The sequence below is a fragment of the Globicephala melas genome, chromosome 20, assembly GCF_963455315.2.
Source record: "Globicephala melas chromosome 20, mGloMel1.2, whole genome shotgun sequence".
In the NCBI taxonomy this organism is placed as follows: Eukaryota; Metazoa; Chordata; class Mammalia; order Artiodactyla; family Delphinidae; genus Globicephala; species Globicephala melas.
The window spans coordinates 5247550-5275127 of NC_083333.1; the positions used below are offsets into that span (position 1 = coordinate 5247550).

Here is a 27578-nt window from a genome sequence, read left to right on the forward strand (position 1 = left end):
CACACGGCCAGGGACCCGTTGGCCCTGGGGCATCAGGATTCCTGAGTTGGTGAAGTGTAGAAATTGCCCGAGAGAACAAGCCTTCCTTCCTGAGAGGAAGAGAAAACACCACCCTCCCAGCCTCACCAGGGGGACGGCAAGACGAGACGAGGTTCAAGAGCACCCCACCACTTCTTTCTGAATGAGCTGTCTAGAGCCGCACTGTTCAATACAGTAGCCACTAGCTAAGTGGGGCTATTTAAATTGAAACAAGGGAATGCTTCTGATTAAATTAAAAATGAAATAAAATTTAAAATTCAGTTCCTCAGTCACACTGGCCACATTTCACGTACTTAATAGCCACGTGTGGCTAATGGCTACCAAGTTGGAAAGCACAGACTATCGAACATTTATCACTTTGCAGAACTTTCTACTGGACAGGTCTGGTCCAGAGGATCCCCCTTTCAGCTTGTCCTTGTCATCCTTGCCGAATACTCCTTCAGGTGTTGTCCCTGACCGCCTGCTGTTCTCTCCCACCCCTGCCCCAGAGTCTGCTTAGACTCCTATCCCCATGTGCCATGCCTTGACCCCCAGGCCTCAGAAAGAAGTGGGGGAGGGGACGGTAGCCACACTGTAACCCCCAGCCTGGGAGCAGAAGCCAGATGCAGAAGGGCTGAAAAGGCAAGGCTGAATGGAAGCCAGCCCCCACCCCAAGGCATCCCAGGCCTGGGAGAAAGCCCCTCAGTGCACACAATCACTCCTTGTTTCTGCAGTCTCTGGGCCATGCATGGGTAAGACATCTGGAATGTAGTGGCCTGAGGGCTTCCCCACATCACCCGCTGCTGGACTCATCTGATGTTAGTGCTCCCAGAAAAAGAAGTGCCAGCAGAACCCTGAACTTTGAAGAGCAAATAAGGCAATGAAGGCTGGTACTGAACAGAACGTTAGGAGTTCTCCCACAGGGTAGTGGGGACCATAACCGGACACCTGCCTGTGGTGCCAGATGGATAAAGCAAATGAGGAAGAGGGGGAGGAGGACGTGGTGGAGAAAGGCCTCCGGGGCATGCTCACCTCGCTAGAGAGGCTCAATCGAGCTCCCCAGGGAGGAAGGAGGGACCAGGGCACGGATCCGACTGCTATCACATTCTACCACCGGCACTTAATTTGAAAGGTTTTGATACAACAGGAGCTAGAAAATCCAAGGTGGAAGCGTCTGGGGAAGCTCATAAGTGTGAGGGAGGGAGCAGAGAACAGACCCGGGAACTGGCAGGTCAGGGCTGCCTCTCAGTTCTGTGCCTCAATTCCTGCTTAGCCCTAATCCACGTGGGCTGTCAGAGGCAACACAGGTGCGAGGAAACACAGTAAGCTGTAAAGAGACCACAGGAAAGTAGAGTTTGTTTGTTCAACTGGAAAACAAATAGGAAAGAAGTCTGGTCGTCGAAAGGTATCGTTATCAGCCAAGAAGTTGACGGAAGGAAATCACAGGCAAAGTAGCACAGTTTTGAAAACTGGCATCAAACAGATTCGACTGGATGTCCAGGGCAAAGCAATCCCACTCTGAGGCTACCATGCGGCCCTGAGTAAGCTTGGGGACCAGTCTGGGCCTTATTTCCCTATCTCCACCTGGAAGGCGCTTTGGGCAAAAGCACCATCCTAAGGAGAAGAGTAAAGCCCACCCCACCCTCCATGAGCTGAGCTGAGTCGCTAACAGGCTGTGGCGTTCCTGTGGGCAGATGACCCATCAGGCTCCCAGGCACCAAGTGCTTCTCAGCCCTCAGAGACACATCAGTGATGATGACAGTAACACTATTCTAAGCGATTTACATGTGCTGATTCATTAATCCTCAAAACAGCCTCACAAGGAAAGTACTAGTATTCTTATTTTACACATGAGGAAAATGAGGCACAGAGAAATCAACTTGCCCACGGTCACCCAGCTGGTCAGCAGCAGAGCCAGGATTCAAACCCAGGCAGTCCGGCTCCAGAGTCTGTGCCGTGCCCAGTACATACCAATGGATCAACAACACATACACAATCATACACAACTCCCGATTTGCGGGCCCTTCTGCCTATGCTGGCTTCCTCTTCCTTCTCCTCCCCCAAATGAGCTGAAAGTATTTCGTACAGCCAAAACCAGCCTTCCCATCCAACTTCTATTTGCCAAGCATCTGGTTCTACAGCAACAATAAGAGCTGCAGTTTGGGGATTTTGAAGGGAATGGGTGGGGAGGGAAGATGGGAGACCCTTTATAGCAGGGGCTCCTCTTTCGGAGGCACAGAGAGAGACCTCAGAACCAGTGGTCTGGACTTCCCTGGTGGTCCAGTGGTCAAGGCTCCGCGCTTCCAATGCAGGGGGCACGGATTTGATCCCTGGTCGGGGAAGTTCCACATGCTGCATGGCGCGGCCCCCCCAAAACACCCACAAAGAAAACAGTGATCTAAGGAAGACACAGGGGCTGGGTGGGGAACCCAGGGCCCTGATAAAAAACAGGAAAGCCGTGCCTTCTTCTGCCCCAGAAACCACGTCCTCTGGTTTGTGGCCAGCCTTCCTCTGCACAGAGAAGGTGAGGGCTGGTTAGAAGGGCTGGAAGCTGATGGCAGAAATGCTTTGGAAGGGTCTGGGTGAAAAGGACAACCCAGACTAAATTCTGCTGAGTGTGTGTGTGTGTGTGTATGTGTGTGTGTACGTGCGCCAAGCCATTTCCAAGCTGGGTGTCCCGTCACAGAGCCTGGTTCTTCTCCCCAGGTCAGGGCCAAGAAATAATGGGTGGGGGCAGGAAACAATAAAGAAGCCCTGGGAGAGGAATGCAGACAGGCATCTGTGTGACTAGGCAGGGTGGCTCACCTCCCACGACGGAGGGTGAGGGCCTTTTACCAAGCAAAGGTGTTCAGGCTGGTACCCCTCACCTTCTCCAACCCTAGGCCTCATTCCCACCTGCCGCCCCCAACCTCATCTAAACAAAAAACTCCCGTCATTGTCCAGAAATCCTGAAGCCAGAATCAGGATCACTGCAGTCTGCCAGAGAAATGAGGGCTCCTCCAGGCAAAGCCAAGTGCTACGGGGAATAAGGATTTTGCTGGCCACTTGATTCCAGGAAGACAGCCCACAGCCGTACCCCAGGTTTCTCAGGCGGTGCGCCCAGTTTCCCTCTCGCCTCTATTGACCTTGATGCATGGCCAAGTGAGTGGGGCCTCAGCCTTACCCTGTGCCCGTGTCCTTTAGGTAACCTAGGCCACCTGCAGAGGAGGATGCAAGGCTGTGCCAGGCCCAGCACAGGCTGGGTGCCCTGTGCCTGAAGCGCCAGGCACACAGGCTCTCACAGCCTGGACCGCTCCAGGTGAGATAGAAGATGCCAGCCCACCCAGGGAGGAAACCTTTCACTGCTCCGAAGCCAGTGCTTCTGCAGGCGGCTCCACAACCAAACCAGTCCACGGATGAGGGACCTGGGGGTGGGCAGGGACAGGATGCAGGCCGCCAGCGGGAACAAGGACATTGTATCAGACCCCTCCCCTCGCCTTGTCCCCGGAAGGCTCCACCGGACTCTCCAGACACTTTCCCCCTGATGGGATGGGGCTGGGCATGAAACTGGGTGTCACAGAGAGTCATGACCGTCTCATGCTGCCTGACAGTGCTGTCACTGCTTGGCCTCCAGCCCATGCCACTCCGGGCTGAGATCTATCTTTTCGCAGATGTCTTCTGTTCTAGAGAAAGCACAGGCTCCCAGATCACAGTGGTGACATCTTCAGCCTTTCTCCTCCACAAAACCAAGCCCACAGGGTGACAGGAAGCAGGTGCTCCTCAAGGTTTCCTGACCTCCTGCCTCGAGTGTGCCAAGGCTTGGGGGACACTGGCACCTGGTCCCTGCAGCCCAGAGCCAGGCCCCTCCCCAGCCTACCCCACCTGCAGCCCTCTTCTGCCCACAGCCGGGGCAGCCTCACAGTCCTGCTGCCAGAGAAGGGAGCCCAGGAAGTGCCCTGTGAGAAACCTCCCTCCCTGTGGGTACCCGCTTGCCCTAGGACCCGACAGTGAGAGAAGCTGGGCAGGGAGGGAGGAAGTGAGTCAGCTCCTTGCAGAAATGGGAACTGGAGGGAGGAGCCAGCAGAATGGAGCTCAGAGGGCAGAGGGCACAGGGGCTGGAAAGGTCACTAAGAGAGGGAACCAGGCCCTGGAGGTGCTGTGTGGTCCACAGAGTGGAGGATGGATACAGGTGACAAACTCAGCGATGCTACCTCCTGCCGAGGCTGGGTGGCCCCTACAGGTCCGAGAACCTGGGTCTGGCAGGCACAGCCCCACCTGAGGATGGAATCGAGGCAGTACCCCTTCCTGACGCACTTACCGTCTGGAGGAAGTGAGGCCCTGTGGGATACGGCCAGCCACGTTCTCGCCTCACTGAGGTTGAGTCTCTGGTCCCCAAGGCCTCCCGCTGCCTCTCCTGAGCCCCGCAGCTCCAGAAACCTAGGCTCCCCCTGGCCTGGCCCAATGGGGAGACAGATGGTTGCATTTCCCAGAGAGGATGGGAACTGAGTCCAGGCCCCAAGAGCAGAGCAGCTGGGGCTGCCCCGCATCTGCCCCCGCCCTCTCCGGCAGCCCCTGCCCCTTCGGGAGCTGTCCCCAGGCTCCAGCTGTAATCTGTCGCTCTGACTGGGAAAAATCCTTGCTGTGAAAATTCCCAGCCTGCCGACATTCCAGCACACAGGCAGCCCAGGGAAAGCAGAAGGAAAGAAGGCGCCCTGAGCCCTGTCAGGCCACATTCCACCCCCTCAGAGACCTGCAGCCAGTAAGACAGGCACATTCCTCCAAGGTCCCCTGGGCCGGACACTGTGTGACCTCATGTGACCCTGAATCTGCTTCTCACCCATGCCTGGTGCCTTCCTTGGCAGGCTGTCCCAGGGACCCTCCTCCCAGAGCTCCCTCCCCAGGCCCCTGCTCCTGGCTGTCTAGAGCCCATCTCCCCTCCACTCGTGTGAGGGATGCCGAGGGTCCAGGCACACGAGAAACAAAGTCCTAACACACTGCAGACAAGTCACCAAGCACAGTCAGTGGGGAGGGTTCTAGGAACCCAAACTGAGCTAAACAAGGGAACCCAGACAAGAGAGAGTGGGAAACCAGTTCCTGACCAGAGAACCATCTTCTTTCCTTCCACAAATATCCACTGCTCTCAAGTGCTCCAGCATGGCAGAAAGAAGAAGATAACGAATTAATTACAGTCTTGATGCAAGTTATAAAGGAGAAAGGGGACGTGCAGACCTGACATGGTCTGAGAGGGCCAGGGAAGGCTTCCCTCAGGAAACGATATTCAAACCAGGGCCGGGATGTATGAGTACATGAGGATGGGCAGGGAAAAGCATGGTAGACAAAAGGAACAGCAGAGACTCGATGGTAGAAGCCAGTGAGAACTCTGCGTTGCACACCCACCACCTGCCAGGCGCTCTGCCAGGCCGTGCTCCTCACCTCTGTCCCACAGTGCACACTAGGAGAGAACACACTCACCCCTGCGCCACAGAAGAGGGCATGTTGTTGGTCAGAGGTGACATTCCGGGGACCTTGCTACCCCAAATGCTGCAGAGGTCAGTACCAGCATGTCAGTAAGGGCCAAAAAGGTGAGGGGGCAACGTGCCTGGCCTCCAGGATCTAGAAGGGGAGACGTATGAGGGGCAAAAGCACAACCCTCCCCCACCCCGGGGGACCACACCCGAAGGCTGACAAGACAGATGCCGCTTGTCTTCCTGCGGCTTCCCTCAGCCACCTTTCCAGTACCTCTCCCAGCTCCCACAAGGTTACATCCCACCTGCTGCCACTTGGGCTCACTTCCTCTGGCTAATCCTCTACAGAGACTGAGAGCAACAGTCACACCCTTCTGCAGCACGCCATCCACAGAGCACGAGCGTCAGTCACTCCTGGCTGCTTCCCCTTTCCTTCTGGAGAAGAGGCTTCTAGTGACAGGGCAGCGGGAACCAGAAGGCCCAGGCCTGGGCTGGGCAGTGGATGTTTAAGGATATCCAGAGACTGCCTTCCCCTGCCCTATATAGCTATCTATATGGATATACAGATATCCATCTCTCCTATGCATAGTGAAGGGCAGGAAGCTGATACCTTGAGTTCAAATCCTGACCAGTCACTTAATAACCGTGAAACCGTAGGTAACTTAACCTTAACCTCTCTGTAAACCAGTTTCCTCATCTGCAAAACAGAGATGATTATAATACCTACTTCAAATTTAATGAGTTAATATGTGTGAAACATCTAGAACAGTGTCTAATGAAAGCAGAGTGAACGCCAGCCAGGATCTTTGTTCTTGCTTCTACTTTTCATGCCCTTCCCTCAACGCATTTCTGTTCGGCTGAATCTTTACCAGATCAATTAAATACCACTTGGGGAGCATGTACATGCCACGCACTGTACTGGGTGCCGTACAGAACACTGGGCAAACACCCCACGTCCTTCCCTGCCGCAGAGTTTGTGCAAAGCGGCCTGGCTCAGCCATGCCCTGATTCTGAGGAACATATGGCGGGAGATTAAGGGAGCCAGAGCGGTGACCCAGGCCTAAGGAAATAGTTTCCCAACCAAACTAGAGCCAACAACTGAAAAAATAAGCTTTGCTGACACTGTCCCCTGTATTTCACAGGACGGGAGCTGCTGCCAAGCACCACGCAGGACTCTAGGGTCGGCTGGGCGCCCCCCACAAACTGCACAGCAAGAGGTGGGGGGCCATGAAGGCTCCATTCCTTGGCAGTGCCTGTCTGGCACAGTGCGCGCCCACAGTGCTGCAGATGCCTGGGGCACATCCGTACCCGCTGCCCGGACAGACAAAGGAGGCGCCAGGCAGCCTGCCCAGGCAGCAGGGGAGCCCTCACCCCAACTGGTCACCGGTCCCCACCCCACGATGCTGCTCTCCACCCCAGGCTCCAGTGAGGAGAATCCAGCAGCTTAGTGTAGCGGGGTGGCGGGAGCTTTGCTGGCAGGCGGAACGCGTGCTTGTGGTTTCTGGGAAATGCTGTAGAGATTTGCAGCATTTTTAAAATACTTGTGTTCCCACCCGCCACACACGCCCCCCTTCACCCCACTCCTCACCCACCCCCAGTCTGGGTGTTTGCATATCTGGTATTTTCCAGAACCACTTCAATGTAAATAAGAGAGATTAGAAGGGAGAGGAGGACAAGGTGGCCAGGGGTATCAGGATGGGCCAGAGGAGTTCTGGCCAGGGCTGGAAGGGGCCGGAGCAGGCTACCTCAATCAAGGCTCTGCCCTGCACCAGGACTCCAGGCTGTGCCTGCAAAAACAACCGATGACCATGACATGTCCCCACACCCAGTCCAGTGTGGCCTGGGCACTGTGCCCACCACCCACGGGCTGGGTGGCCAGGGCACTCTGGGACTGTAGTTCATCTAGCATCTCACTGGGAAAAAAGCAGAATGGTCCTCTGAAGACAAAAGGGAGACCTAGCAGAATAGAAGTGACCTAGTCTACATGCTGGTCCCACGTACCCCACTAATCCAGGACAGACAACCCCCCAAAATGCTCCCAAAGACCTTTCACCCACCAGTTCTCACACCCTTGACACCTACCCACCCGCCTCTCATTACCAAAAGGACATAGTTTGGGTTCCACCCTGAGCCCCCAAACCAGGGCTCTCACATGGTGAGACTCTGATGCCAGAGGTGCCAGAAGCTTTGGCGCAAAATGAAGTAAAAAATTCCTGGAGTGGGCTTCCCTGGTGGCGCAGCGGTTCAGAGTCCGCCTGCCGATGCAGGGGACGTGGGTGCGTGCCCCGGTCTGGGAAGATCCCACATGCCGCGGAGTGGCTGGGCCCGTGAGCCATGGCCGCTGAGCCTGCGCGTCCGGAGGCTGTGCTCCGGAACGGGAGAGACCACAACAGTGAGAGGCCCGCGTACCGCAAAAAAAAAAAAAAAATTCCTGGAGTAACATTAGGAACAGAGCATTTTAGAACCCTGAACTCAGGCAGTACCTAACTTCACCACCAGAAGCCCCTGGGAAGGCCACTGCCCAGAAGCTGGCTGGCCTGGCAAGGCCTGGAAGCAGCACCATTTCAAGTCTCCCCTTGGGATCTTGCAGGCCCCACTCCTGACGGCACCCAGGGACCCTGGGGACAAGGTTGGTGAGGCTCATACCGTTTCCGCCCAGGGGACTAGGGCCTTCCACTACAGCAAGGGGGCCCCCGCCTTCTCCCAGATGCAGGCAACCCTGACCAGCCAGTCCCCTGCAAGGCCACTGATGACCATGCCTGCAGCCCTGAGAAGCCAGACTCTAAAAAGCTGGAAAAAGAAAGAGAGCATCCAGCGCCCCATCTTTCCCGCCAGCTGGCTGTTTTTAACAGAGCTACAGAGAAAGTTCGGACAAAAGCGTTAGGCGTCCCGTTGGAAAGAAAACCTCACCAGAGGCAAGAATGGGAGAGCACTAGGACGGATTAATTAAAGAGGCTGCAAAATTATCTTTCCTGGATGGCGTTAGAGACTGGGCAGAGGGAAGGGTACTAATCTTCCTAAGCATTTACTACCGGCTGAAGTCTATATAAGTGACATCATCTAATACACAAACATGTTTATCTTAAATAAAGGCCCACAAAGCATGGTATACAGAATAAGAAACAAGTCTCCCTTTAGCTCCAATCTTATTCTCTTTCTCAGAGAAAACTGTAGTTGGTTGGGTGTGCATCCTTCTCTGATTTAGTCCTCTCAAATTCCGGGAGGATAGAATAGAGCCGGTTTATAGAGGTCATGGGTCACTTTGCCTCGGAGGCCCCTCCTAATGGCCACCCCTTTTCTCCCTAGCACAACTGGCCACGTCCTCCTTCTCACCCCATTGCATAGCTGTGCAGACCTCCGGGATAGCAGTCATGGTGCTTGGTGGCATTTCTTCACTTAGGTCTATGCTCCCTCAAGGAAAGATTATATTTTATTTATTTAATCCCCCTGTGCCTGGTACAGTGCCGGTTCTTAAGCACACTTCATTCAATGTTTAAGGGAGTTGGTAAATTGAGGCTCACAAAGTTTGGTAACTTTAGTAAAACTCAAACACAGGTCTTTCTGACTCCAAAGTCTACGCTCTTTACACTATAACATGCTCTCTTCCCGATTCTGGAGTGTGGATGTGGTTTAGATGGACACGACGACCTCTTAAGGAACCTGACAGCCCTATAGCCTTTGTTTGTTTGTTTATCTGTTTATTTATTTATGGCTGAGTTGGGTCTTTGTTGCTAGGCGCAGCCTTTCTCTAGTTGCGTCGAGTGGGGGCTTCTCTTGCTGTGGAGCACGGGCTCTAGGTGTGTGGGCTTCAGTAGTTGTGGCTCGCGGGCTCTAGAGCGCAGGTTCAGTAGCTGTGATGCACGGGCTTAGTCGCTCCGCGGCATGTGGGATCTTCCCGGACCAGGGCTCAAAACTATGTCCCCTGCGTTGGCAGGTGGATTCTTAACCACTGCGCCACCAGGGAAGCCCCCTATAGCCTTTGAGTAAAAACCCCAAGGTCCAACAGAAGAAACTGTACCACGGATCTCGGGCAAATGCCTGACAGATCAGGAAACTAGCCTTGACTGGGAGGGAGTGGTAGGCCTTCCTTTAAACCCCCATCTCTCCCCTCCCACCACATCCTCAGAAGCTCAGGGGAGCAGTGCTTTCTAGGTACGGCTCCCATGCAGGCCAGCTCCTCTAGCTCTTGGTGGCAGGGGGACAACCACATCGGCCAGGGTTTAGCCAGCTGGGCTTTTCTGAGCTCAGCAGAAACATCTTACATTCCCAGACAACACATTTGTCCCCCATGAAGGGCCCACTGAGGATACAAACAGAAGGGACCGCTCTCCCCTCTCCCAGGTCCTAGTCCCGGCCAGGCTTCTACCCCTTCTTAATGGTTATTGACTTTTCCACTCAGACTCATGGACCTGGAGGAAGGAATTCTGAACCAACTGGGGTTTTAAGACCCTCATCATTACCAACACCTCCCTCAATCTCGCCAACTCAAGGAACTCTTTGCCTTTAGAAAACTTAAGGGTAATTGATCCCAAAACAGATGTCCCTAGAACATTTTTCCTGAGGAGCCAAGGAAAGAACATAGCATCTTCTCCTAAACCTGGCAGTCATGCTTGACCCCTCTTCTCTTCCTTCTCCCACACCAACCAATCAACAAGACTACAATGCACGCCAGTGTTCATAGCAGCACTATTTGCAATAGCCAAGACCTGGACAGATGAATGGATAAAGAAGATGTGGTATATATGCACAGTGGAATACTACTCAGCCATAAAAAAGAATGAAATAATGCCATCTGCAGCAACATGGATGGACCCAGAGATTATCACACTAAGTGAAGTAAGTCAGAGAAAGACAAATATCCTATGCTATCACTTATATGTGGAATATAAAAAAATGATACAAATGAACTTATTTACAGAACAGAAACTGGGACTTCCCTGGTGGCACAGTGGTTAAGAATCCTCCTGCCAATGCAGGGGACACGGGTTCAAGCCCTGGTCTGGGAAGATCCCACATGCCGCGGAGCAACTAAGCCGTGCACCACAACTACTGAGCCTGCGCTGTAGAGCCCGTGAGCCACAACTACAGAGCCCATGTGCCACAACTACTGAAGCCCCGTGCACCTAGAGCCCACGCTCCACAAGAGAAGCCACCTCAATGAGAAGCCAGCGCACCACAACGAAGAGTAGCCCCCACTCGCCACAAGTAGAGAAAGCCCGTGTGCAGCAATGAAGACCCGACACAGCCAAATAATAATTAATTAATTAATTTTTAAAAAAGAACAGAAATAGACTCACAGACATAGAAAACAAACTTATGGTTACCAAAGGAGAAATGGAGGGAGAAGGATAAATTAGGAGTTTGGGATTAGCAGATACAAACTACTATATATAAAATAGATAAACAACAAGGTCCTACTATACAGCACAAGGAACTATATTCAATATCTTGTAATGAACTATAATGGAAAAGAATCTGAAAAAATATATATTTTATATACATATATAAAACTGAATCACTTTGCTGTACACCAGAAAGTAACACAACATTGTAAATCAACTATATTTTAATTTAAAAAAAGCTGAAATAAAATAAAAAAGACAACAGAGCCTACCTCAGTTGCTCCCATCTGATACATCTCTCCATCTCCACTGCTTCTCCCCAAGTTCACGCCTCCATCCATCCTACTGAGATTACAACAGCTCCCTCACTATTCTCCCCACAGCTATCCTTGCTACACCTGAAAGCATTCTCCATACGCAGAGAGATTTTTCAAAAACCTGTTCCCATCACTCCCTAATTAAATTGCTTCATTGCCCTTGGGTTAAAGTTCACATTCCCTAGCGTGACTCACAAGGGCCTTTGTGACCTGCCCCTGCTTGCTTCTCCTGCTGCTTCTCTCAATAATGTCCCCACACTGTCCCCCAGTCTTATTCCCCAGATGTGTCATTCTCTCCAACCTCTAGACCTTGACGCGTGTCTTACAGCCTTCCTCTTCCTCCTCTCGCCTCCCTGACACTCATCTCCCACCCAGATGTCAGTCCTCCCTGACTCATTCCCAAGGCTGTCCTAGAAGTTCCTCTTCTGTGCTCCCTAGGGCCGTGTTCTGGCCCCTGTCACTGAGCTTCTCAAATGGCATTGCCCTTGTCTGCCACTTGATCATCCCTCCCACCACACTATGAGCTCCTTGGGGCTGGGGGTATGTGCTGCTCACTGCTGGACCCCAGGACCTAGCACACAGAAAGTGCTCAACAAATGTTTGTTTGATAGATAGGTGAGCGGAAGAAAAGACGCAGAAGAGTTGTTTCTCTCAGGCCAGCTGAGTGGTTCCTATCAGGCCCCAAGTCTATCTTACTACCGTAGCTCACCCCTGCTCCCAGTGGAACCCTGTCTAGCAGCCACAGGGATACACGAAGAAGGTGTGAGCCAAGCATTCTGGACACACACCATGTGAGAGGGAAACCCAAGGGGCTGTCTCTCCCTGGGGCCTTCTGAAGAGGCCACGGAAAAAGCCATGGGGCCTGGCCCCCATCTGTGTGCCGAAAGAGAACAGATGGCTAACCAGCTCCCTCAGAGCTCCCTGGGGACAGGCAATGTGTGGACACAGTTGATGGATGGCCTGATGGGCAGGGTGGCCGCCAGGAGCTGTACCCGTGGGGCTGGAGTTGTCAGGGTACCCCACCCAGCAGCCTGGAGGAGGCGGGAAGACTCTTTTCTTGGCATGGAACTGGGATTAGAACTGCTGCCAAGAAAAGGAGCAGGAGGAAGAGGAGGAGATAGAGGATGAGAGCCGCAGAAGAGGCTGCAGCACTCCCACACCCGCTCCGGGGTCTGTCCCAGGAAGCTGGAATGCTGGGCTCACTCCACTCCCCTCTGCTGTGGCCTGAGTCCCCACCACCTACCCAGGTAGGAAAAGATACAGGGCTTCTCTTAACCTGTCAGAAGGCTCTAGGAGACTCATGAGGGTGGGGCTTTCAACTACGCCCCCTGCCCGATCCCTCAGGTCGACAAAGACGTCCTCTGGCCACCAGCTGGGTTTGCCCCACAGGGACGAGAACAAGCCAGCATTTCAGGGATACCTGCTGTAATGTGGAATCCACCAGGGCCTCCAAAGCGAAGCCATCCACTTCCCCAGGGATGAGGTAGCAGCAGCTAGCTGGGAAGGGAGAGTGGCTGGGAAATATGAGACACCAGGATGATCCCTGTGCTATAAAGACAAAACTAAACAGCATCCGAGATGCCAGGCCCAGGGCCCCACAGAGGCCTGTGCTGTGGTTCAACAGGGAGCTGGCAACAATCCCCCAGGGGAGATTCATTCTTTAAGAAGAAGAGAGTTCCATCTGTTAAAAGCAATGCTAGCCCGGTAGAAAGCAGACAGACATGGCAACACGGTATGATTTTTGGTTCTGAAATAAAGACTACTCCCTCTAAGTTGCACTTCCCTGAGTTCAGTCTAGCCTGATGGCTACCACACAGTAGGTGCCTGATGTGTGTTTCCGGAATAAATGGGTCCAGGTCTTCCCCTGGATTCCACAACAGGCTCCCTTCCACTCACTACCCTTTCCTGACTAGCAAAGCTGCCTGACCCCACCAGCCCCCGGGTAAAGGAAGGCCGGGAACCCAGCTCCAGTGCTTCCCGCCAGAGCCTAACCCTGCCGCTCCCAGGCCCCCCTGGCCCGAGACGCTGCCAGGCTGAACAGCCATCTGAGCTCCCACTTCCCCTCCCCAGGAGAAAGCCAGGACCAGGACTCTGCTTGCTTCCTTAGCATTTCCTCCCGCTTCTGACTTTGACACATCTGGCTGGTCACTTAGTGCTGAAAGGTCCTGGCCAGGCTATGCAGTGGTCAGGCTGCAGGGACCAGATCGGAACGATCCTAAAACCCACAGCCAGGACAAAGGGATGGCTAGAGGCCAACCTGTCCCTCCTAGACTGTCTCCAGGCAGAACACTCCAAACTGATTTGTAGCCACCCTATCAAAAGTCCCCTGGGGTTAGAGATCTCTATCCCCTCAGAGACCTGCTCATACATCTAATCTCAGTCTCTTCTGCTCCTATGTCACCCCCTTCCACTGCTGTTTTGTGTGGGCAGGATAAGAGTTGGGATCTCAGGGATAGTCAGGTCATACTATCTCTGTAGGCCTGATCCCTTTTGCCTTTCCAGGGCCGTGCTTTTTCTTCTTCCAAGAGATAATAAAGACTCTTGGAGGCCTAGTGTTCTTTATAAATCAGATCCAGTCACTCCCCTGCTGAACACCCTACAATGGTCCCGTTTCACTGGGATAAAATCTGAACTCCTACCATTATTTACAAGGTCTTCGATGATCTGGCCACTGATTATCTCTGCAACCTTACCTGGTATTCAGCTCCTCAGTCACTCAGGGGTAAAAGGAGGCCTGAGGTCATCTCCCCAGGAGCTACCAATGTGAGCCCTGATTTAAAATAATTTATCTTTTTTTCACCTCCAATATCTAAATAATGGAAATCCTATATTTTAGTCCAGATACCAGTCTGGACCAGTAGTAGCCCAGAGTGGCTCTCACATCTGGAAGTGGCACATGTTAGCCCCCATGCCCCAATTTAGGGCTCAGGACATATTAGCCCACCAGGGTATCATGAAGCTTGTATCGCTGTGTATCACACCACAGGCCAGGTAAGTCGTCCCGGAGCCCAAGGAGTGGCACGGCTTCACCGGTCACACACTCGCTAGGCTCTGACCGTAGCTCCTGGGTACCCCAATCATCCACCCAGGTACACTCGCAGGAGATGCCAACATCCCCAATCCCTGCTTGCCCCCGGCTGCCCAGGCCAAGACTCACATGGGCTGGCTCCCTGCGGGGTCCCTCGCCGCTCCGCAGCCAGCTCCGACTCAGCTCGCTGAGCTCCGGGATGGGCTGCACCTTGAGCTGCACGCTGTCCCCAGACTGCCGGATCATCTCCACAATCTCATCCCTGGACTTGCTCTCCACATTGTGCCCATTAATCTCCACCAGACGATCACCCGGCACCAGCCCCAGGGCCAGGTCCTTGGTGCCCGCGCCGGGCTCAGCAAAGTGAACCACCTTCCGATAGACCTGGCCCTCGGGGCCCCGATCCAGCATGGTTGTGCGTCGCAGGGAGAAGCCAAAGTCCCCCGTGGGCCGTCGCTGCAGTTCCAGTTCCCGGAGGGCAGGGGGCAGCGGGGGCACCACGGGGGGCAAGCGCAGGTCAGCCGGGAACCTTTTAGTCACCAGCTCAGGGGCTCGGGACCGAGGTCCTGGTCGAGGGATGCCTGGGCCGGGATGCTGCATCAGCTGTCCCTCTAGGGTCCTCACCTCTACCTGTGGAGACGGGGCGGCAGAGTGCTCTGAGGGGGTGGAGGTTTCTGAGGCGCTCTCATCCCGGCTGCGCTGGGAGAAGGAGAAGCGCTTGACAATCATCTGTGAGTTCTGCTTGGCCAGGGAGCCGAACTTGGCTGCCCGCTGCAGCACCGAGCCCCGTAAGCTGCCTTCCTCACCCTTGAGGTCATCACTGGAGCTGGCTGTGCTCAGGTGGCCCGAGTCCAGGATGACACTGCCCCTGTTGCTGTCGGAGTCGATGTCAGTCAGGTGCAGGTCGGAGCTGCTGGCCACCTTGATGGGGATGGGGTTGGAGATTTCCAAGCGTGTCTTCGAGTCACGCTTGGAGGAGCGGCTCAGGTTGAAGAAGCCACGCCTCAGGCTCATCTCTTCCAGGCTCCGCAGCTCCGCCGCTGACATCCGCTCCTTCTTCTCCTTTTTCTCCTTCTTCTCCTTCCGCGTGCCATCCTTGTCCTTGTCTTTCTTCATTAGGTTAAACATGGTGGGGTGCTATTTTTAGGGGTGGCACCCCAGAGGACTACGGGTGCTCAGCACAGGGCCTTCGTGCCCCACCTTGCCGCTGCAAACAGAAACAGGGAGAAAGGTTATTCGAGCAGAGCCTCTTTCTGTGTCTCCAATCCAGACACGGCCAACTAATGAGCACAGCTTTCCCTCACTGAGTGCCAGTTATGTGCCAGGTGCTCTGTTTTACACAGTACTGTCTCAATTAAGGTAATCTTCACAACACTGCTATGGGTAGGTCTGTCATTACCCCCATTTAACAAATACGGAAACGAGGTTTAGATCAGTTTATAAAAGCCCAGACTCCAAAGTCTGTCATTTCCTGTAATCCCTGAAAGACCCAGGCTTAGCTGTGCATGGTGGTGGCATCTGGGAGATCTAACCTCCTGGTTAGAGGATGTCATCAAGCCAACTTGGGATCTGACTTAAGATTCAAATGCAAGGGACTTCCCTGGTGGTGCAGTGGTTAAGAATCCACCTGCCGATGCAGGGGACATGGGTTTGAGCCCTGGTCTGCGAAGATCCCACATGCAACTAAGCCCGTGCGCCACAACGACTGAGCCTGCGCTCTAGAGCCCATTTGCCTAGAGCCCGTGCTCCACAAGAGAAGCCACCACGCGAGCCGCAACAAAGGAGCCTGCCTGCCACAACTAAGACCAGATGCAACCAAATAAGTAAATAAAAATATTTAAGAAAAAAAAAAAGAAAAGCCACCACAATGAGAAGCCCACACACCACAACGAAGAGTAGCCCCCGCTCACTGCAACTAGAGAAGAAAAGCCCGCGCACAGCAACGAAGACCCAACGCAGCTAAAATTAAATAAATAAAATAAATAATTTTTTTTTAATTAAAAGAAAAGAATCCACCTTCCAATGCAGGGGACGCGGGTTCGGTCGGTGAACTAAGATCACGCGTGCTGCAGGGCAACTAAGCCCGTGCGCTGCAACTACTGAGCCCACACGACGCAACTAGAGTGAAGCCTGCGTGCCACAACTAAGATCCAACACAGCCAAAAATAAAATAAATAGATAAATAAATATTAAAAAAAAAGATTCAAACACAAAGGAAAAAGGAAATGGACTCTGTGCACCATCACCTCCCCATAACCAATGTCATTAAGGCAATAGGCATCACATGCTACTGGACTCTTTCCTAAACCTGCTATCCCTAGAGCAGCAGCCTTAGCCACTGCCTGACAGAAGATCTTAAAGAACCAACACTTATTTAATGACTGCCACTCACCAGGCATAATGCCAGCACTTTACACACACTATCTCATTTGAACCTCACAGCATCCCTGCAAGGTAGGTATCATTATCTCTACTTTACAAATGAGAAAACAGGGCTCAGAAAATTAAGTATATGTTAGTTGTCACATAGCTAGTAGGCGGTGACCGCAGGATTCAATGGCAAATGTTGTTTTCTTTCTAGGGCCTAGGCGCCCAAAGTGAAGCAGGGAGGGAGGTAAGGGGAAGTTCCAGACTGAATAGAGGACAGACAGCTGCAAGGTGGGGGTGGGCGTGGGGTCTGCTGGATAAACAGGATCCTGAAAAGCTCACATCCTTTTCCCCAGACCAACACCTAAATATAGCCTCAGGAAGAAAGTCGTGGCAGCCTGAGAGAAAACCCCAGCTCCAGGGCTTATGCGCCTAGGGGCCAACCTACTCCCACCCCTAGGCACACCCATCTGGGGACAGGATGGAGAAAAACCTGGTGGGGTGGAGTGGAGAGAGGCTTCCTTGTTCTAACCAGCAGGGAACAAGAAGCAGGCTGTACCACCTAATTAGAAATTAAACGTACTTTTTTCTTTCTCCATGAAGGCCTCCCGCTCTGAGTTGTAGACTTGTGTAGACACAAGACCTACAAGCTTACCCCTTGTAGCAGCGAGCTCTTGCCAAGCCCTGGAGAGGCCTTTCCTCTCTGTGTACCCCACTGCCACAACCAAGCAGGGCATTCCAGGCCCCCCAATTCTACTGAGAAGGACCCCCAACCCAGGTACAATGCCTAGGAAGGCATCAAGGCCAGAAGTGCCCAAGGCCCCCGGGGTACTGGCTAACTGCTTTCCCCCTGCCCATCACCCTGACCCATGTGGCCCCTGAGAGATCAGAGTATCCTTTCTAGAGCAGCGCTGTCCACAAGAAATATAATTCAAGTCATATATGGAATTGTAAATTTTCTAGCAGCCATATTAAAAATGGTAAAAAGAAACGGTTAAAATTAACTTTAACAATATACTTTATTAATGTAGATATCCAAAATATTGTCATCTCAACATGTAACCTATGTAAAAAATATTGAGATATTTTACATTCTCTTTTCCGTATTAAGTCTTCGAAATCCAGTGCACATTTAACACTTGGAGCACATCTCAATTCAGACAAACCACATTTCAAGTATTCAACAGCCCTCTGCTTGGGCAGTGCAGTTCTAGAGAACTCTTGAGTTATAGAGCATATCCAAAGAGGTGGGAGATCTGGCCCAGTCATTGGTTCCCTGTGGACCCAGCAGGCACCCCTCTCCCCCTCTGACCTCCGTGCCTACCTGGTAAAACAAAGTTCCCTCTGAACTTTTTAGTTCTTAATGTTCCAAGCACAGTACCTGGGAGTGGGAAGACAGAAAATCTAGGGCCCAAGAAGTGCAAAGCCAGGGACAGCCTCGGCTAGCTGAGCCTGGACTGATTCAGGGTGAAGGGGAGTCTGGCAACAGGCATCCTCTCTTCAGGGCTCTACTGTAATATAGGGGGTCTCTCCCTCTCCTCCTGAACGCCGATGGGGGTATGGACAGACCTACCATATGCTAGGATGCAGGATCTTTGGTTGGTCACTGCTCACCTTACCTCTCACCCGTCACTACCTGCACTCTCTTAAAAGGCTAGGTTAGAAGATGGCTCCAGGGGGACATGTGGGGGAAATGAAGAAAGAAACCCACCTTGGGGACTTGGAGGGAACAAACCAATATCCCAGCCTCAGCCCAACCACAGAGAACCAAACCGCCTACAATGCTATCCCACCAAGACACCTTTTATGGTCTCCAATTCTCACTCTGCAATCCTTACCCAGTGCCGGCTCTTTGCTGGGGACTAGATATCTGAGCAGTATCAACGGTACACAGCCCCCAGAATTCTAGAATCCTTGGGCTGTCTCGGCAAAAGCTTGTCCCTCACTAGCATTGCATCAGGCAGAAACAACAGACAGTCACAGCAGCAGTACAGGGGGATAGTGCTGGCAGGAAATGTTAGAAGATCTGGTATCTAGGCCTGGATCTGCCAACAAATCGCTAGGGGACCTTGAGCCTGTCACTTTGCTCAAGGTTGGACTAGATGATCTAGGTCTCTTCTAGCTATAAAATTCCAAATATTTAAGTCTCTTGTGGACATAAGTTATTTATTAACTTTCTGCCAAAGTCACCCCTCTCATCCCAACCCTGGGGCCTTTGGAGACTAGGTCCATTTCAGCCCTTCCCTCATCAGCCCTGTCCTGCCACTGTTATCTACACAGCTCACAAGGTACCCCTTCCCCACTGTTGTCCCTACAATTGCCAGGCCTGGCTGTGGCCTGGGTTCTTTCCTGTGCCACATGTCTAGAGCTACCTGCAACCTCCCGCTCCAGGGTCAGACCTGCAGTATAGCTGCAGCTGCTCCTATGCATCTCAGAGCCCAATTCACCAGAGACCTGGCCTCTGTCAACTTCCTGTGGACCTTGGACTTTCCCGCATCTCCTGTCCTTAGGTCCAAAGTCTCCAGCAGCAATCACTACCTCCCCACTCCCATTCCAAGCTGCAGTTTCTACCTGCCTTCCCTTCGTTTCTTACCCCCCCTCCCCCCACCGAAGGTAACCTTACAGTTTTTCTGACCTCCTTCTCTGCCTTTCACCCCTCACCCTACTCCAGGAGGCCTTTCCTAATTTTAAGTGGAGGGAAGGTCTGTGTGTAAATTAGGGTACATACCTAAATCATCTTGACCCTACTATCCCCCAAATCAAAGCAAAGTACCACTGAATCAGTCAACTCAGCTGCTTTATTACTTTAAGACAGAAAGCATTTTGAGGGCAAGGACCTTTCAATTCAAGTATGCCCCTATCAATTCATCAACAGGAGAAACAATTTACATATTCATATCATGGAATACTACTCAGCAATAAAAAGGAAACTACTACTGATATACACAATAGGGATGAATCTCAAAAACATCTGTTAAGTGACAGTAAAAGAAGACTTCGACATACTGGTATGGTACTTTCTATATGAATTTCTAGTATAGGCAAAAGTAACCCATGGTGAAAAAAAATCAGAACAGTGGTTACCTCTGGGAAGTGGGGGTGGAGTGAGAGTGGGGATTACCTGAGAAAGGGCATGAGGGAACTTTCCGGAGTAATGTTCGTGTTACATATCTTGATAAGGGTTTGGGTTGACAGATGTATACATTTTGTCAATTGTCATCAAATAGTGCACATAAGATTAGTATATTTCATTGTATGAAATATTCACTCAAAAGAAGAAAAGAACAGTAAACAAATATCAAACTCTAGTTCATGATATGTATGCTAATGTATTGGGGGTAACGTATATTGGTGTCTGCAATTTACTCTGAGATGCATCAAAAATATAAGATGCCTTGAGGGTTGGATCAAGGGATAAAGATGTGATAAACAAGGATAGTAAAGTGTTCACTGTAGAGTCTAGGAGATGGGGTGTTCACTGTAAAACTCTCACTTTTCTAAATGTTTGCAGATCCTTGTGATAAAATGTTGGGAAAAGTATGTATTTATCAAGCACCTACTAAATGTAGGGGATATAAAGATAAATAAAACCCATGGAAGAGTTTAGGCTTCAGATGTCAGGTAACAAAGCTGAAAACAAATTTGGGTTAACAGCGATGCAATCTTGGGCAAGTCACTGAAGGCCTCTGTGCCTCTATTTTCCCTTTTTTTTTTTAATGGAAGTAATAGTACCTACCACATAGGGCATGGGAATTAAATGAAATGTGTATATATGCCCTTCATATAATGCCTAGACCAAACTAAGTCCTCAAGAATGGTACCCAGTGGTAGCAAGGCACATTCATGCCATTTAATGGGATGGTAGAGAGGATAATAAAGTACACAAATGACTATCAGCACACATATGACTAAAATAAGTCTAGACATACAATCTTAATGCTCTACAGAACCTTTGTGTATGGAAAGTAAAACCCAAAGAAGTGAAGGCAATCCAGTTAGCACACGGCCAAGCTGGATCACACTGGCTCGAGTCCAGAGGCCCCATATAACTACTGCCAAGATAAGGACAGGCAATTCATAGATGCGGAAATACAAATGGCCAACAAACGTGAACAGGTATTCAGCCTGAGTAATGGTCACAGCTGTGCGAAATAAAACAGAGGTATACTGCGTTCACTTAGCAGTTTAGTAAAAACTACCAAGCTAACATCAATCAACTAGAGGATGAGAAGCAGGGTGTCCCAAATGTGTTGCTGGGAATATAAGTTGATAAAAGGAGGGCAAGTGTGTGGTACCTACGAAAATATTTAAAGGTACATATTCTTTGACAGGGCCATTCCATTTATAGGACATCTATAGATATATTCACACAATAAACACAGCTAATCTTTGCAGCACAATAAACATGGCTAATCTTTGCTATTTCATAATAGCAAAATTCTGTCTCTATAAATGCCCATCACTAGGGGAGTGGCTAAATTATAGAACTTAGCAGTTATTTAAAAGAATGAGGTAGGGGCTTCCCTGGTGGTGCAGTGGTTGAGAGTCCGCCTGCCGATGCAGGGGACACGGGTTCGTGCCCCGGTCCGGGAAGATCCCACATGCCGCGGAGCGGCTGGGCCCATGAGCCATGGCCGCTGAGACTGCGCGTCCGGAGCCTGTGCTCCGCAACGGGAGAGGCCACAGCAGTGAGAGGCCCGTGTACCACACACACACACACACACACAAATCTATTTATATAAGTATTAAACTATAAATACATAATATATAAAATATTCATAACAAGCTTTTAAAAAATAGTCTGGAAAGATCTGTTACACAAATATATCAGTGATTTTTCTCTGTGGAATAATGGCAAAGAGGGGTAACACTTCAGCTTTCTACCTCATAGACTTGGTACAGATAAAACCTTTTTTTAGCATGTTACTTTTGTGATTTTAAAGATCAAAGAAGAAAAAAGGAAGGTGTGACAAAGTAATAAGCAATGCATTTGGCATTAAAGCTGTAAACCGGTTTGCAACGACAAGTTCAAAGCTGGCCATCTCATGCTTTGAAAATGTTTCAGTGACTTGGGGGACTTGGTTAAAATAGATCTCACTAGTGTCTTGTGGCTTTAAGTGGGGACAGATTTAAATGGGTCACCCTGCAGCTGGCAAAGTAGAAACCCCAGGAAATGGAAACTATAACATTAGAATCCCAAGAAAAGGGCGCCCAGACTTGGCTGCTGTGGGTGTATACTTAAAACGGCCAGTCCTCCCACCCTCGACCACACTCATAAATAAATACAAAGGAAATACTTTCCCAAGAGAGCCGGCCTCTCTCCCTTGGCCTCTGACCTCCCTGAGCGGCCGTTTCCTACCGCCCCGAGGCCTTGATGGGGCGCTCGCCCGCCTGCCAGCCCGGACCGAGGAATTGCACGCGTGGCCCAGGGGGGCTCGCCCGGCCCGGGCAGCGCAGGGTGACGCCTGTCGCCGCCGCCGTGGAGCTTCTTGCTGGCGGTCCTGCTGAGCCCCGACGCGGCCCATGACTCACTGCCAGGTCACATGGAGCTTCTCTGGCTCCAGGTGTGCTCACTCACTCCGTCTGCACGCTTCTCACATGACATCAGCCGGCCCGGCCGCCCGGCAGCCGGCTCCCTGCCCTGCCCGCCGCAGCGCCGGGAACCCTCGGCCCTCGGCACCTCCAGGCAGCCGGGCCGGCGCAGACGCAGCCCCGCGGCGCCTCCGCTGCGATACCGTCTCCCCTGGAACGCAGCAATCCCGCAGGCCCCGGGAGAAACGAGAGCGGGAGACGTGCCAGAAGCCCGGCCAGGTCCCCGGCGGCTCTTCCAGATGCACCTCCTTGGCCCCCCGCGGGGCCTGCCGCAGCCCGCTGGGCGCTAAGCTCAGCTAACATCCCAACACCCCACCTCCTGTGTGACCTTGAGCAAGTCCCGTCCTCTCTCTAGACCTCAGCTTTTTCAACTCTAAAATCTCCATGGGCCTGAGACTTCAGACTCGGGCTTCGCTGAAGAGGTATTCAGCTCAACCACAAACTTGAGGTTCTAATCCCGCTCTCCCTCTGATTTGCTGTGTGACCTACAGCCCATCATCCAACATCTCTGAATACTAGAGAATAACAAAAATAATTCCTTGTAAGTGACTATGAAGTACCTGGCTGCGAGAAAGGGCCCTGGGCCCTGTAAAATCATCAGTCCACAATTTAAACTGCTGCCTGACTGTAAACTATTTGAAATGTCAAGGGAATGTGGATAATTTACAAGCCACACAATTCCTACCTCAAGAGAAAGGGCAGGAAAGTAAGGGGCGGAGGGTGAGGGGGTTTCCAAGTCTGCTCCCCACCCTTCCCAATCCAGTTCCCACTACTGCACCACCTGACCCTCTAATTCAGGCTGCCTCAGAAAATGGTGATGGGGGGTGAGGTGCACTGAGCAGATCTTAAAGAACCCCGGGGCCTGACCCAAAGCAGAACTTAAAAGCTCCATCAAGTCCCCAACCCAAGTCCTGGGGAAACCTGTTCATCATAGCACAGGGTGGGCTGGGCCCTCCCAACCCCGCAAACCTTTAAACTATATCAGGCCAGAGCCCCTCAGCTTTACCCACCACACCCAGGAGAGGCCTAGGACAAGGCCTGGGGCTCAGGGCCACCAACAGGACCCTGCTCACGTGGATCCTCTGGCTCCAGTCTGTGGTATCCACTCCAGGTGAAGGAGGTCTGGCTGGGGACAGACCTCTGGTTGAGAAGGAGTAAGAACAGCCCTGCTGCCCTGGAGATCTGTGACACAGCAAGTCTGAATCAAGCCTTCCTGAGTTCCAACAACTCCCTGCTCCACCTAAGAGGGTGGATTCTTCCTTTCACACAAGCCCCACTTCTGCCCCTCCCAGTCAACCTTCAGGTACCTGCCACTGGGGGACCCTGGAGTTTTCAGGCCCAGCTTCTGAAGACACATGTACCCCTCAATGAACAGCCTCAAGCTAGGCCAGTGAAGCGGTCTCCAGCCAACAGGCTGGCTGTCCAGACTGCCAGGCAGTGAGGTTGAGGGACCAGGCAGGAGTCAGGAAGGGCACAATCCACCTGAAGATTTCTGAGGAGAGCCTGGATCGTGAGAGGAAGCCCTGGGACACACACCCTGGCACTGAGTCAGGCCAGGAGACAAGAGTAAACAAACTAGATATTCAGAGCTGCCAGGTGCCAAGTCATCAACTGTTCAAAGCTCAAAGCTCCCACAGGAAGTGACCATCAGCATTCTACCCCTTCCTCACCCACCCTCCACTCCCACCTGTGATGCTTCTCATTCCCCTAACCCCCCAACACAATAGCTTCCCCCATCATCTTCCTGGAATTGAGGCCCCAACTCCAATGTTCCTAACCCCAAATGTACAAGCACACCTCCACCCAAAGCTATATATAACCAGTCATGTCCAGCAACCAGGAGGATGCTTCCTGGAAAGTCCTCATCACAAAAGGACAGAGGGCAGGCCACTGACAAAGAGCCAGTGAGGTCTGTCCGGAAACCAGAGACCTCAAGAGAGCAATTTTCAATATCTCCAACTAGAAAGTAGCCCCTGAGCTAATAGGGTGGGGAACACGAGGCAAGGCCAACTCCATTGCCATGACAACAGGATACCAACCTGCCCAAGAAAAGGGCTCCAGACCTGGTAAGCACGTGGCAAGGCAGCTTGAACCTCTAGGTTCAATGTCTTGCTAAGGTGTTCTTGCTCTTAATCACCTGGACAACCTTCCATCCCTTCCAGCATGGCCGCAGTGCAGACACACTCGGCACCATTCGCTCTTCATAGGGGGATTTACTAGGCCTCCTCAGCCACAGACATGCTAGGTACTCCAAAAGACAAAACGAACCTACATAAATCATTGGCAAGGTGAAGAGGGGAGGGAATCCAATTCCATAATTTGGGGGGACCATCTGAGGGCAGGAAGGCCCTAGGCAGGAAAGCTCTTCCCAGGAAGCACCATCCCAGGCCTCCCTACACAAACACAAACCATGAGGACACTGCCAAACACATGCCCCATTGGCCAAGGGACCAGGCAAAAGGAGTACTGCTTAAAAAACGAACTGGCAGCCTCCCCCATCCTCACCCTCCCCGCCAGCTCATTCTGGCCGGCAGCCTTTCCAACTAATCAGCAGGACACACATGCCTTGCAACAGGGTGACACCGCCATCCCCCACTGCACCCCTACCCCCAAACAAAGCTCCAATGTGCGGTGTGTCCCTGCAGGCCTTATCTCAGCCAGGAACAGGACCCACTCCTCACCAGGCTTGGTACCAGCGGCACCCCCAACAAGGGGGTGGGGGGCAGCGAACCTTACCATCTCCCCTTCCCATTGGCGAAGCAACTGGCATGACAGGTTCGCAGGGCGGGGCATCAGGGCAGTCTCTCCCAGAGGCCTGGGGCAGATAGTCCAACCTTCCCACACGCACCCCACCCCTTGGCAGGGAGAGGTGAGGTGAGCAGCCATTCGCAGGGGACAGCTGGCACACCCTAATCCCCAAAGCCTACCGTTCACCCACCCGCCCCCCGTCTTCTGCCCCAAGGGGAGGGGGCCCAGGGAAGCAGGGTCTCCATTGTTTTGCCAGCTGTCTGGCAGCTGCTCCTTTGAGAGGAGTCCGGTGTCGGCCTGGCAATGAAAGGGTGAAGGCCGCTGGGAGGGATAAAGGACTCGGTGGAGGTGCTCGCCTTCCCCGCTGCCTTCCTCAGAGCCTCGGTCCGTCAGTCTGTCTGGGGGGCCTGGGCCTGGCCTCGAGAAGCCCCCTACCCCCCGGGCTGCAGCCTCCACCCCGCAGCTCGGGGCCACCTGGGCTCCCCCGAGCCCCGAACGCCCCCCCGAAACTGAAGGCCACCCTGTCCGGCCTCCCCCCGCCCCTCGAGGTGGCAAAAGGGGCCGGAGCTCGCCCTCCCGCCCCACTCCCGGTCGGCCCCGCGTCCCGGCGCCGAGCTGCGCGGCACGGCCAGGGACCGGAGCCGGGAGTCCGGGCCGCCGCTTCCAGGGGACAGGGGAGGAGGAGGAGCCGGCGGGCCCCGCCGCCCGCCCGCCTTCCCGGCCCGAGCCCGCCCCGCCGCACCCCCCACCCCCACCCCGGGCCCGGCCCCAGCCCGCTACCGAGCGGCCATCCCCGCCGCCCCGCACTCACCGGCCGCCGGAGCCCGCCCGGCAGGCAGCAGGAGCGGAGACGCGGCATCCAGCGGCCCCGGCCCGGTCCGGGCAGGAGCGCAGCACGGCGCAGCGCAGCGCCGCCCCCCGCGGCCGCACGAGCCGAGCCGAAAGGGAGCTCCCTGCTGGCGGCTCCGGGGATAAACGGCCGGCCTTCCTGGCAGCGCCTGGGCGCGCCTCCAGAGCGGGCCAGGCGGGCACCGGGAGCTGCCCTGGAGGCCTCGGTCCGGGTCCGAGAGGCCCTGCCTGGAGATCCTGTCTGCACTGGGCACTGGGGGCTGCTGAGCGTGCCCAGGGCAGGCCCCGGGGTCATGCTGAATGTATGGAACAGGCTCTGTCCGCGGCAGGCACTGGTGGACTCTGCTGGCTGTGTCCAAGAGGGTGCTGCCCAGGACGGTGCTGTCCAGAGAAAACAACTGAGCCTCGCGGGCCACATCTTCCCAGGGTGGCTCTGCAGAGACAGACATAGGGTGCTGCTGGAGGATGCCAGTTGGCCTAGTCCAAAGCAGGCACTGCCAGCCATGCCCAAGGTGGCACTGGAAGAATGTACTCCCCAAGGTGGACACAGCCTCCTGGTGGCTTGGCCTGAGAGAGCCCTGTCTCAGGTGGAGTTGCCTAAAGGATGAGCCAAGGCCCAGGAGTCATAGCCATAAATGGCACTCACTCCCCAAAGGAGTCCCGCAATGCCAAGATTAACAGCTTTCGGAAGCTCTTTGGAATGAGGTCTGCCCCTGGGTCCTCATGTCCTATCAATATCGGGTGAGCTGCTCTACCCATTGAGAAGGAATTTTAGACTTTCTGGAAGAGGCCAGAGACATTTAGAGACCAGACCTCCAAGAGAGGTGCTATGCCTTGAGCTGAGAGAGCGAGGTGGGCATTTCTACGGGCAGTGTCCATACTGAAGGGAGGTACCCCAGAACGTGGAAGAAACTGAGCGGGGTGGTGCAGGTAAAAGGGTGTCGCAGACAAGGGCAGCTGCCTCCGTAAACAGCCCAACCAGGAACTTCTGGCAGGTGTGGCCCAACCTGACAGACCAGGGAAGGTTCAAGCAAGGGGGCTCAGGAGCTAAGAGCTGAGTGAGAACTGAGAGATCCTGAGGAATAGACCAAACCCAGAATGTGCATGTTGGATAAAGGAATAGCATGTAACGCAAACTCAATGCAGCACACTTTTACTGAGATCCTGCTAAGTGCCAAGTGCAGCACACTCTGAGGGACATAGAGCTATCAGACCTGGAGCGTCTCTCCAGGGAACTCACATGGTGAGGGCGGGGGCTGGTAGTGAACTTTGACTGCAGGGGGATTCACCACGCTGTCATCCCTTGGATGATGAGATGACGCTATAATGGACGGCTTATTTGGCTGGAGGAATGGAAGAAAGCTGCTCTGAGGACATGCCATTTGAGCGGAACCTTGGAAGCTAAGTAGGACAATGATTATCACTATTGCTTTCTGAGCAGCTACTATGTGCTAGACACTATCTCTATTCCTCACAACAAACGTATGAGGGAGACATTTTTTTAAAAGATCTTTTTGATGTCAACGATTCTTTCTTTTTTTTTTTTTTTTGTGCGGTACACGGGCCTCTCACTGTTGTGGCCTTTGCATTGCAGAACACAGGCTCTGGATGCGCAGGCTCAGCGGCCATGGCTCACGGACCCATCCGCTCCACGGCATGTAGGATCTTCCCAGACCTGGGCACGAACCCGCGTCCCCTGCATTGGCAGGCGGACTCTCGACCACTGCGCCACCAGGGAAGCCCTGATGTCGACCATTTTTAAAGCCTTTATTGAATTTGTTACAAATATTGCTTCTGTTTTATATTTTTTGGTTTTTTGGCCACGAGGCATGTGGAATCTTAGCTCCCCGACCATGGATCAAACCCGCACCCC

The 27578-nt window shown here is 53.0% G+C and overlaps 1 protein-coding gene across 8 annotated transcripts in view; it reads right to left on the reverse strand.

The window, feature by feature from the left end:
• The window catches only part of MYO18A (myosin XVIIIA), a 95175-nt gene extending 69384 nt beyond the window's left edge, over positions 1-25791 (reverse strand). For 7 of the 8 annotated variants that reach the window (XM_070044503.1, XM_070044501.1, XM_070044502.1 and 4 more), the window contains exons 1-2: positions 25668-25791; positions 14279-15356 (exon numbers count right to left, since the gene is read on the reverse strand). In XM_070044503.1, the coding sequence (XP_069900604.1) occupies positions 14279-15277 (999 nt within the window). In that variant the 5' untranslated portion in view covers positions 15278-15356; positions 25668-25791. Of the gene's footprint in view, positions 1-14278; positions 15357-24844; positions 25017-25667 lie in introns of those variants that run through there. The other variant, XM_060290840.2, reaches the window with a different exon arrangement.
• Between the last annotated feature and the right edge of the window lie 1787 nt (positions 25792-27578).